At 44.6% G+C, this 12,480-nt stretch overlaps 1 protein-coding gene across 1 annotated transcript in view; it reads right to left on the bottom strand.

The window, feature by feature from the left end:
- LOC310879274 (2-oxoglutarate dehydrogenase complex component E1-like) overlaps positions 1–12,480 on the bottom strand; it is a 64,961-nt gene that overhangs the window by 26,384 nt on the left and 26,097 nt on the right. Inside the window, 5 exon segments of the mRNA XM_083793823.1 lie at positions 206–385; positions 826–954; positions 4,687–4,866; positions 8,165–8,255; positions 10,855–11,001. Coding sequence (XP_083649949.1) covers positions 206–385; positions 826–954; positions 4,687–4,866; positions 8,165–8,255; positions 10,855–11,001 — 727 coding nt within the window.

The following is a 12,480-nucleotide window of genomic DNA, read 5'->3' as shown; positions in this document are numbered from 1 at the left end:
CAGCATGCAACCAAGAGTAAAATGAATGAATACTGGATCTCATTCTAGTCTAGTTTTAATTTGTTGACGAAATTTCCAATATATTTAGTATTAGTTTTCTAGATCATGGCTTAGTTTTCATTTAGTTTGTCAGTGAAAAAAGGTAGTCGACGAACACCTTTCGTCATAGTTTTAGTCGACGAAAACAACACTGGCCGCTACTCACCAGGTCTACGACCACGTCCTTGTGGAAGGTGCTCCTCCACTCCGCCGCCACTTTGCACACGTACATCACGGCCTCGGGGTCGTCGGCGTTCACGTGGAAGATGGGCGCGTTGACCACCCGGGCCACGTCCGTGGGGTACGGAGAGGAGCGGGCCATCCGGGGGTCCGTGGTGAACCCGATCTGTACCGAGGAGGAGTGGACAGGACACCGTGAGGTGGAATTTACGCATTTAGACCTGAGGCCGATTTAAAAAAAAGAAAGTCTTCTAAATCCTATCAGTTTTCTTTCTGAAAAACCTATGTTTCTATGTCAGTGGTGGTGCTCAACCTTTTTTCATGTCAAGACCCACAGAATTATCTGTATTTGGCGTGTGTGTGCGTGTGTGTGTGTGTGTGTGTGTGTGTGTGTGTGTGGTCACCTGGTTGTTCACCACCACATGGACGGTTCCGTGGGTGGTGTAGGAGGGTGTGTGTGTGTGTGTGTGTGTGTGTGTGTGTGTGTGAGGGTGTGTGTGTGTGGGGTCACCTGGTTGTTGACCACCACATGGATGGTTCCGTGGGTGGTGTAGGAGTGTGTGTGTGTGTGTGTGTGTGTGTGTGTGTGTGTGTGTGTGGGGTCACCTGGTTGTTGACCACCACATGGATGGTTCCGTGGGTGGTGTAGGAGGGAAGGTCAGACAGGTGGAAGGTCTCGTAGACGATGCCCTGGCCGGAGAACGCTGCGTCGCCGTGGAGAAGCACCGACATCACCTGGAGGGAACCATCACGGAACAATCACACATTAACACACCGAACGCCCGGGGTTATTTAATCCATTAAATCATGGCGCCCAGCGATTTATAGCAGCGAAGCACATTTAGCGACTGACCGGATGCTATCCCGGATGTGGCACACAATCCTTTCTGAGAATTGGACGGAATCAAGAGTTATTCACGTTTTCAGATGTTCCATCTCGTCAGCTAAACAGGGAGGGGAACATTTTAGATGACGTCCCAGTCAAAGTCAAAGTCGTACGATTTGTCACACACGTTACACGTTGAAATTTGTTCTCCGCATTTGACCCATCTCTTGGAGCGGTGAGCCGCAGCCGAGTGTCAAGCAGGGAAGTATTGGGTCCCATTTTTAACAGTCTTTGGTATGACCTGGCCGGGGATTGAACCCCGGCCTCCCAGTTTCAGGGCGGACACTCTAACCACAAGGCCACTGAGCTGGTAGCCAGTGACATTGAATGTTGCGCAACAACGCTCCCAGCCTGTGGAGCGATGCGATCGGTTTTGATATCAATAACCTCCGTCCTTTTGATCAATCTTCGTCCTGAGCGTTGGGTGTTACTAATTGAAAGGACGGTGAACTTCGTCCTGTGCGCTCGGGGTGTTAAACATCATCACCTGGATCAGTGGTTTTCAACCCAGTGGTGCTTGAGGGGGTTCCAGGTGGTCCCCAGCTAAATGATTGGTAAAAGTTGGTAACCAAATGGACCCTTCACATCAATCAAAAAAATACAAAATAAAAATGATTGGGAAAAAAACTAGAAGTGTGTTGATTCTGTAGAACACAACAAGGACCTGTCAAATAAACAACTGCTGCAATGATGAAACTGGAACACTCAGATGTAGCACCATCTGCTGGCCTCTAGGTGGGGCACTTTCCTAACATTCTGTGGGGTTGGGGATTCCACATGATTAGCATACAGACTAGTATGTGGCTTGTACTGGAGTACTAGTAGTATGTATTACGCAGGTACAAATATTGTAGTACAATGTAGGACAATACTGTATGTAGTGGTGGAAAGTAACTAAGTACATTTACTCAGGTACTTTGTACTTTGTATATTCTGAAAGAATAATATACAGCATATTTTCATATGGGGGTCGGCGGCTAATTACAGAAAAATGTTGGGGTCCTTGACATGAAATACCGAAGCAGATACACAGTGTGCTGATTAAATAAAGACAAAATAAAGAATAGCTACCCTCTTCCCCTCGGTGTCTCCTCAGTAGAACTGACTAAATAAAGAATAGAATAACTACCCTCTTCCCCTCGGTGTCTCCTCAGTATAACTGATTAAATAAAGGTAAATAAAGAATAGAATAACTACCCTCTTCCCCTCGGTGTCTCCTCAGTAGAACTGATTAAATAAAGAATAGAATAACTACCCTCTTCCCCTCAGTGTCTCCACAGTAGAACTGATTAAATAAAGGTAAATAAAGAATAGAATAAGTACCCTCTTCCCCTCTGTGTCTCCACAGTAGAACTGATTAAATAAAGAATAGAATAACTACCCTCTTCCCCTCAGTGTCTCCTCAGTATAACTGATTAAATAAAGGTAAATAAAGAATAGAATAACTACCCTCTTCCCCTCGGTGTCTCCTCAGTAGAACTGATTAAATAAAGAATAGAATAACTACCCTCTTCCCCTCAGTGTCTCCACAGTAGAACTGATTAAATAAAGGTAAATAAAGAATAGAATAACTACCCTCTTCCCCTCGGTGTCTCCTCAGTAGAACTGATTTAAAGAATAGAATAAGTACCCTCTTCCCCTCGGTGTCTCCACAGTAGAACTGATTAAATAAAGAATAGAATAACTACCCTCTTCCCCTCAGTGTCTCCTCAGTAGAACTGATTAAATAAAGAATAGAATAACTACCCTCTTCCCCTCAGTGTCTCCACAGTAGAACTGATTAAATAAAGAATAGAATAACTACCCTCTTCCCCTCGGTGTCTCCACAGTAGAACTGATTAAATAAAGAATAGAATAAGTACCCTCTTCCCCTCGGTGTCTCCACAGTAGAACTGATTAAATAAAGAATAGAATAAGTACCCTCTTCCCCTCGGTGTCTCCTCAGTAGAACTGATTAAATAAAGAATAGAATAAGTACCCTCTTCCCCTCTGTGTCTCCACAGTAGAACTGATTAAATAAAAGGTAAATAAAGAATAGAATAAGTACCCTCTTCCCCTCTGTGTCTCCACAGTAGAACTGATTAAATAAAAGGTAAATAAAGAATAGAATAAGTACCCTCTTCCCCTCTGTGTCTCCACAGTAGAACTGATTAAATAAAGAATAGAATAACTACCCTCTTCCCCTCGGTGTCTCCACAGTAGAACTGATTAAATAAAGGTAAATAAAGAATAGAATAACTACCCTCTTCCCCTCGGTGTCTCCACAGTAGAACTGATTAAATAAAGAATAGAATAACTACCCTCTTCCCCTCGGTGTCTCCACAGTAGAACTGATTAAATAAAGGTAAATAAAGAATAGAATAACTACCCTCTTCCCCTCGGTGTCTCCTCAGTAGAACTGATTAAATAAAGAATAGAATAACTACCCTCTTCCCCTCGGTGTCTCCTCAGTATAACTGATTAAATAAAGAATAGAATAACTACCCTCTTCCCCTCAGTGTCTCCACAGTAGAACTGATTAAATAAAGGTAAATAAAGAATAGAATAAGTACCCTCTTCCCCTCGGTGTCTCCACAGTAGAACTGATTAAATAAAGAATAGAATAACTACCCTCTTCCCCTCAGTGTCTCCTCAGTATAACTGATTAAATAAAGGTAAATAAAGAATAGAATAACTACCCTCTTCCCCTCGGTGTCTCCTCAGTAGAACTGATTAAATAAAGAATAGAATAACTACCCTCTTCCCCTCAGTGTCTCCACAGTAGAACTGATTAAATAAAGGTAAATAAAGAATAGAATAACTACCCTCTTCCCCTCTGTGTCTCCTCAGTAGAACTGATTTAAAGAATAGAATAAGTACCCTCTTCCCCTCGGTGTCTCCACAGTAGAACTGATTAAATAAAGAATAGAATAAGTACCCTCTTCCCCTCAGTGTCTCCTCAGTAGAACTGATTAAATAAAGAATAGAATAACTACCCTCTTCCCCTCGGTGTCTCCACAGTAGAACTGATTAAATAAAGAATAGAATAAGTACCCTCTTCCCCTCGGTGTCTCCGCAGTAGAACTGATTAAATAAAGAATAGAATAAGTACCCTCTTCCCCTCGGTGTCTCCTCAGTAGAACTGATTAAATAAAGAATAGAATAACTACCCTCTTCCCCTCGGTGTCTCCACAGTATAACTGATTAAATAAAGAATAGAATAAGTACCCTCTTCCCCTCGGTGTCTCCACAGTAGAACTGATTAAATAAAGAATAGAATAAGTACCCTCTTCCCCTCGGTGTCTCCTCAGTATAACTGATTAAATAAAGAATAGAATAACTACCCTCTTCCCCTCGGTGTCTCCACAGTAGAACTGATTAAATAAAAGGTAAATAAAGAATAGAATAAGTACCCTCTTCCCCTCGGTGTCTCCTCAGTAGAACTGATTAAATAAAGAATAGAATAACTACCCTCTTCCCCTCGGTGTCTCCACAGTAGAACTGATTAAATAAAAGGTAAATAAAGAATAGAATAACTACCCTCTTCCCCTCGGTGTCTCCTCAGTAGAACTGATTAAATAAATAAAGAATAGAATAAGTACCCTCTTCCCCTCGGTGTCTCCGCAGTAGAACTGCTCCGCCTTGGTCTTCCCCTGCACCACGGGGTCCACGGCCTCCAGGTGGGACGGGTTGGCCACCAGAGACAGCGTGATGTTCCGGTCCGTGGCGCGGTTGATCCTCCGGTGGAACATCCCCAGGTGGTACTTCACGTCGCCAGAACCCTGGAGAGGGGAACGGAGAGAAGGCCCAAGAGGACGTAGTTAGAAGAACCAGAACCCTGGAGAGGGGAACGGAGAGAAGGCCCAAGAGGAGGTAGTTAGAAGAACCAGAACCATGGAGAGGGGAACGGAGAGAAGGCCCAAGAGGAGGTAGTTAGAAGAACCAGAACCCTGGAGAGGGGAACGGAGAGAAGGCCCAAGAGGACGTAGTTAGAAGAACCAGAACCCTGGAGAGGGGAACGGAGAGAAGGCCCAAGAGGACGTAGTTAGAAGAACCAGAACCATGGAGAGGGGAACGGAGAGAAGGCCCAAGAGGAGGTAGTTAGAAGAACCAGAACCCTGGAGAGGGGAACGGAGAGAAGGCCCAAGAGGAGGTAGTTAGAAGAACCAGAACCATGGAGAGGGGAACGGAGAGAAGGCCCAAGAGGAGGTAGTTAGAAGAACCAGAACCCTGGAGAGGGGAACGGAGAGAAGGCCCAAGAGGACGTAGTTAGAAGAACCAGAACCCTGGAGAGGGGAACGGAGAGAAGGCCCAAGAGGACGTAGTTAGAAGAACCAGAACCATGGAGAGGGGAACGGAGAGAAGGCCCAAGAGGAGGTAGTTAGAAGAACCAGAACCCTGGAGAGGGGAACGGAGAGAAGGCCCAAGAGGACGTAGTTAGAAGAACCAGAACCCTGGAGAGGGGAACGGAGAGAAGGCCCAAGAGGAGGTAGTTAGAAGAACCAGAACCTTTGGAGAGGGGAACGGAGAGAAGGCCCAAGAGGACGTAGTTAGAAGAACCAGAACCATGGAGAGGGGAACGGAGAGAAGGCCCAAGAGGACGTAGTTAGAAGAACCAGAACCATGGAGAGGGGAACGGAGAGAAGGCCCAAGAGGAGGTCGTTAGAAGAACCAGAACCATGGAGAGGGGAACGGAGAGAAGGCCCAAGAGGACGTAGTTAGAAGAACCAGAACCATGGAGAGGGGAACGGAGAGAAGGCCCAAGAGGAGGTAGTTAGAAGAACCAGAACCATGGAGAGGGGAACGGAGAGAAGGCCCAAGAGGACGTAGTTAGAAGAACCAGAACCATGGAGAGGGGAACGGAGAGAAGGCCCAAGAGGAGGTAGTTAGAAGAACCAGAACCATGGAGAGGGGAACGGAGAGAAGGCCCAAGAGGAGGTAGTTAGAAGAACCAGAACCCTGGAGAGGGGAACGGAGAGAAGGCCCAAGAGGAGGTAGTTAGAAGAACCAGAACCCTGGAGAGGGGAACGGAGAGAAGGCCCAAGAGGAGGTAGTTAGAGGAACCAGAACCATGGAGAGGTGAACGGAGAGAAGGCCCAAGAGGAGGTAGTTAGAAGAACCAGAACCCTGGAGAGGGGAACGGAGAGAAGGCCCAAGAGGAGGTAGTTAGAAGAACCAGAACCCTGGAGAGGGGAACGGAGAGAAGGCCCAAGAGGAGGTAGTTAGAAGAACCAGAACCATGGAGAGGGGAACGGAGAGAAGGCCCAAGAGGATGTAGTTAGAAGAACCAGAACCATGGAGAGGGGAACGGAGAGAAGGCCCAAGAGGAGGTAGTTAGAAGAACCAGAACCATGGAGAGGTGAACGGAGAGAAGGCCCAAGAGGAGGTAGTTAGAAGAACCAGAACCCTTGGAGAGGGGAACGGAGAGAAGGCCCAAGAGGAGGTAGTTAGAAGAACCAGAACCCTGGAGAGGGGAACGGAGAGAAGGCCCAAGAGGAGGTCGTTAGAAGAACCAGAACCCTTGGAGAGGGGAACGGAGAGAAGGCCCAAGAGGATGTAGTTAGAAGAACCAGAACCCTGGAGAGGGGAACGGAGAGAAGGCCCAAGAGGAGGTAGTTAGAAGAACCAGAACCCTGGAGAGGGGAACGGAGAGAAGGCCCAAGAGGAGGTAGTTAGAAGAACCAGAACCCTGGAGAGGGGAACGGAGAGAAGGCCCAAGAGGAGGTAGTTAGAAGAACCAGAACCTTTGGAGAGGGGAACGGAGAGAAGGCCCAAGAGGAGGTAGTTAGAAGAACCAGAACCCTGGAAAGGGGAACGGAGAGAAGGCCCAAGAGGAGGTAGTTAGAAGAACCAGAACCCTGGAGAGGGGAACGGAGAGAAGGCCCAAGAGGAGGTAGTTAGAAGAACCAGAACCATGGAGAGGGGAACGGAGAGAAGGCCCAAGAGGAGGTATAGTTAGAAGAACCAGAACCCTGGAGAGGGGAACGGAGAGAAGGCCCAAGAGGAGGTAGTTAGAAGAACCAGAACCCTTGGAGAGGTGAACGGAGAGAAGGCCCAAGAGGAGGTATAGTTAGAAGAACCAGAACCCTGGAGAGGGGAACGGAGAGAAGGCCCAAGAGGAGGTAGTTAGAAGAACCAGAACCCTGGAGAGGGGAACGGAGAGAAGGCCCAAGAGGAGGTAGTTAGAAGAACCAGAACCCTGGAGAGGGGAACGGAGAGAAGGCCCAAGAGGAGGTAGTTAGAAGAACCAGAACCCTGGAGAGGGGAACGGAGAGAAGGCCCAAGAGGACGTAGTTAGAAGAACCAGAACCATGGAGAGGGGAATGGAGAGAAGGCCCAAGAGGAGGTAGTTAGAAGAACCAGAACCCTTGGAGAGGTGAACGGAGAGAAGGCCCAAGAGGAGGTAGTTAGAAGAACCAGTGTTGATTTTGTCGATCTAAAACTAAGCTCTTCGGTGCTACTGAACATTTCTGACGAGCCAAAATCATTTCGGCACTACAGCGCCGAAACAGCGGTAAAATAGGAGTATGAATCGGCCCTAAGACGAAAAATGTTCGTCGACTACCTTTTTTCCACTGACGAAAACTAAATGTTAACTAAATGAAAACTAAGCTATGATGACTAAAACTAAGACTAAATACAGTATACTGACAATTTAGTCAACAAATAAAAACTAGACACATTTTAGTCTAAATCTGCAGCTGATTTAGTCGACTAAAATCTTATGACATTTACTCAACTAAAACTAAAACATTCCAGGTGACTAAAATGTGACAAAAAAAAAACTAAATGAAAACTATTCCAAGAGACTATGACTAAAACTAAAAATCTAAATTCACTGCCAAAAACACCACTGTTACAATCTGGCAGAGAGAGCTGATCATAATTATAACCCATTCTGTGCGGGAACCCCTTTTGGTGTTAGCATTATGCTATGCTTTAGCTATTGAAAAATAGCAGATCTACAAGCTCATAGCGCGCCACCAAGTGGCGCGCTACGAGCTTGTAGGTCTGCTATTTTTTGAAAAATCGAAGAAGAATGACTGACATAGAAACATAGCTTCAGTGTTCTGTCCAGACCTCGTCGGCGGCTTCCAGCTTTGAGTCAAACTGACAGAAGATCTGGTCCAGCTCCTTGCGGATCACGTTGGCCAACACGTTCAGTCTGCCCCTGGAAAACACACAGCGTGGCGAGAAATCACATAATAATAATAATAAGCTTTATTTATATAGCACCTTTCATACAGGGTTGCAGTTCAAAGTGCTTCACAGGCAGGACATACATCAAGTGCTTTACAGATAGGTCATATAGGTTAGATCAAACACAATACAAGACAAGACAGTGAATGTGCATGACGTCAGACATTGAGATAAAAATAGGCATGAGAAGGTCCAGCATTTAAGATATTTGTTAAGAGCAAAATATATATAGAATAATAATAAAATACATGATGGGAAGCCTCAATAAAGTGCTAGGGCAGGGTGGAGAAGGCTAATCTGAAGAGGTGTGTTTTTAGTTTGTGTTTGAATATGTTGGTGGAGTTGGCCTCTCTGATTTCCTGAGGATTGCATTGCATTGCATTTTCCTTTTCAAATCGTACACATGCCAATTCGAAAATGAAAAATGCAATGTGATTTCCTTTAGCTTTTTCATTCCGTCATAGAATGAGCACACCTGGAGATGAAATGTGGCTATTGCATTATATTTTCACTTAAAGGACAACTTCACCACTTTTCAACCTATCTTCATATAATAGGTCCTCACTAATAATCATAAAAAACAATTGCAAATGTTTTTCTACTCGGTCTATGTCTCATGGCCCAGGACTGTGGGCAGTTGAGAAATCGTCTTCCAGTGACATCATCGATGGGGAATACAAGCTAATAAAAACTGCAGGCTTTCTAGTCCTGAAAAGTTGCAATGCAAAAATGGAAGCCATCGTTCTCACGATAATGAAAATCTAAATATTTTTGTCAAAAAATCTTGTTTAACAAAACATCTGCCTAATGATGATGTCACTGGAAGACGGTTTCTAAACTGCCCACAGCTCTCCTATGAGACACAGACTGAGTAGAAAAGAATCGTGCCATTTTTTCATGATTATTAGTGAGGACCTATTATATGAAGATAGGTTGAAAAGTGGTGAAGTGGTCCTTTAAATGCGTTAGATATCTGAAGGTCATGTATCCTGAACAGTTTATTTATGTAAGTATTTATTGTATGCTGAGGTGACAGATCAGCTAATAAATATCTTTGTTTGTGAACTCAATGGACAAGTTTGCACTTTCAGTTCATTTGAGCACACGTCTGAACATCCTCCTTGCCGTCAGCCAACCACAGTGTTCAAGCATAGGGCTTGGACACTACACGGGGCATTTTGAAAAAGCATTTCTCTTATTTCAATTGACTTTTCGTATTTGCCATTTCATTTGAATTATGGCAGCTTTATGCTTCCATAGTGCACTGGTGTAAAACAAACTAAGTACATTTACTCAAGTGTTTATTTCTTTGTGGCTTTGGCCTTTATTTCATATTTTTTATGGAGGGACAGACAGTAGGCTGACAGGAAATGGGGAGAGAGATGGGCGGTGGGGGAGAGACATGCAGTAAAGGCCGTGGGGATCGGGAGTCGAACCCGCGGCCACACTGCCAGACTGGATTACCAGCCAAGGTGCCTGGACCGCTGAGCCACGGCCCAGGGCCTCAAGCGCTTTTTTTTTTTATGTTTTTTTTTTTTTTACTTTACTGGAGTATTTCCAATTCTCAGTGCTCCACCACATCTCAGAGGCAAATATTCTACTTTTACTCCACTACCTTGCACTTTAAAAAAACGCTGAGTCTGTCAATATTTTTAAGAGTTTGTTGAAAACGTTTTTATCCCGGAAACATTTTCCTGATGTTATTTGACCTTGATTATGTTGTTCTTATTGCTTGTTGTACTCTTTGTAGAATGTCATCATTACACATTACACATTTTGATAGATTTTATTATGTTCACAGTGTACAGCACTTTGTAACCTTGTTAAGAAAGGTGCTTTATAAATAAAACTTACTTACTTACAATGACAACTTTTAGTTACTAGTTCCTTTGTAGATTGGATTATTAGAAAACATGCATTAACCACTTCTGCGCTACATGTTGGCCATATGAAAAAATAGACGATGTACTGTAAGCTCACAATGTGTCATAATGCGACGCATTGTTGAGTTTGTATATTGCTATTTTCAACAATATACAGTAAGACGTGTGGTTGAGCTGGGCAGTATGGTGATGATCATCTTCAGTGAGCAACTACAGAGCGCAAACAAAGTATAAATCGTGGTGCATATAATTGACCCCTTTTGGTGTTTTAAACATTATGTTATAATTTAGCTATTTGAAAAATATCAGATCTACAAGCTCATAGCGCGCCACCGAGTGGCGCGCTATGAGCGGGTCCCTGGAACAACATATTTTCAGATGGGGGTCAGCGGCAAATTTAATATATTTTTAGGGGTCCTTGACATGAAATACTGAGAACCACTGATATACAAAACATGAGGTTTTTCAGAAAAAAATGACATTTTAAAAAAGTCATTTTTTAAATTTCGAGGTCAGGTCAGAATGGGCTAAGTTGTGTTTGGAGTACCTGTGTGGCATGCCCATGATGACGCTCTCCACCCCCCTCTGAGTACCTGTGTGGCATGCCCATGATGACGCTCTCCACCCCCCTCTCTGAGTACCTGTGTGGCATGCCCATGATGACGCTCTCCACCCCCCTCTGAGTACCTGTGTGGCATGCCCATGATGACGCTCTCCACTCCCCTCTCGCTGGACACGTCGATGATGGTCTTCAGGGCCGGGATGAGCGACTCGCATCCTTCCAGACCAAAGCGCTTCTCCGATGACCACTTCCTCTGGAGGAACTCCTCGAACCTGCACGGGACAAAAAAACACACAAGGATCTCTGCTTCAGAACCACAGCTGAACTAACTCAGTGGATCTCTGCTTCAGAACCACAGCTGAACTAACTCAGTGGATCTCTGCTTCAGAACCACAGCTGAACTAACTAACTCAGTGGTTCTGCTTCAGAACCACAGCTGAACTAACTCAGTGGTTCTGCTTCAGAACCACAGCTGAACTAACTCAGTGGATCTCTGCTTCAGAACCACAGCTGAACTAACTCAGTGGATCTCTGCTTCAGAACCACAGCTGAACTAACTCAGTGGATCTCTGCTTCAGAACCACAGCTGAACTAACTCAGTGGATCTCTGCTTCAGAACCACAGCTGAACTAACTCAGTGGATCTCTGCTTCAGAACCACAGCTGAACTAACTCAGTGGATCTCTGCTTCAGAACCACAGCTGAACTAACTCAGTGGTTCAGAACCACAGCTGAACTAACTCACTGGTTCCCAAACTTTTTCATGTCAAGGACCCCCAAATTGACACTAATTATCCCCGCGGACCCCCATTTAAAAACATATGGCCAAGGACCCCCATGAGAGGAGAATTTTACGGCTCTAGCAGTGATTCTCAACCCGTTTAATTTCAAGAAACCCGAGTTTCACATGCATTAGTCTACGGACCCCCCATTTAATAGCATTTATATCTCTGGGACCCCAATTTATATTGTAAAATCAATGTTAATTTAACTCTGAGAGTGTACAAATGGAACCATTTGTACACTCTCTGAGTTACAGACCCATAATGGTCCATTTGGTTCCAAACTATCATTTAACTCCCTCAGGTACCGCTGTGGGTCCCCGGACCCCACTTTGGGAACCACTGATCTAACTGATACGCTGAAAGAAATACTGCTTTTTCTTTTTTAAATCCTTCTCTCTCTCAAAATGCTGTGGCCGATCTAAACACTAGCATGACTGAAGTAAAATCAGACAGAAGTAGCAACGCGTGACAGCGCGACGCGCTGTGAGCTTGTAGATCGGCTATTTTGCAGCATGCAAAATAGCGTAAAATGCCTTATACTGGATCTCTTGTCCACTAGTCCCTTCCTAGTCCACTAGTCTAGTTTCTATTTGTTGATGACATTTTCAGTATACTGTATTTAGTCATAGTTTTAGTCACATCATATGGCTTCGTTTTTTATTTAGTTTTTATGTAGTTTCTGTCAGCGGAAAAAAGGTAGTCGACGAACATTTCTTGTCATAGTTTTAAGGTCTATTTATAGTCTTCGTTTTCGGTGAAGAGGTGACTTTCGGTGGTTAGTAAAAACAGAGAGATGCGTTTGGGTGAGCGGTGAAGCAATTACCACCGGCGGCGTAACGGTGGTCACCGTATCACCTAAAATTGGACTATGAATAGGCCTTTAAAGGCTCATACATAGTCTTGATTTTCGGTGGTTAGGTGACCACCGAACTACAACATGACGTCACTGAGCCGCGGTGAAGAGCAA

This window comes from Protomyctophum parallelum (assembly GCF_964188405.1).
Source record: "Protomyctophum parallelum genome assembly, chromosome: 21".
NCBI classification, from domain to species: domain Eukaryota; kingdom Metazoa; phylum Chordata; class Actinopteri; order Myctophiformes; family Myctophidae; genus Protomyctophum; species Protomyctophum parallelum.
Note: the sequence above shows the minus strand (reverse complement) of the source record. Positions and strands in the feature narration are given on the sequence as shown.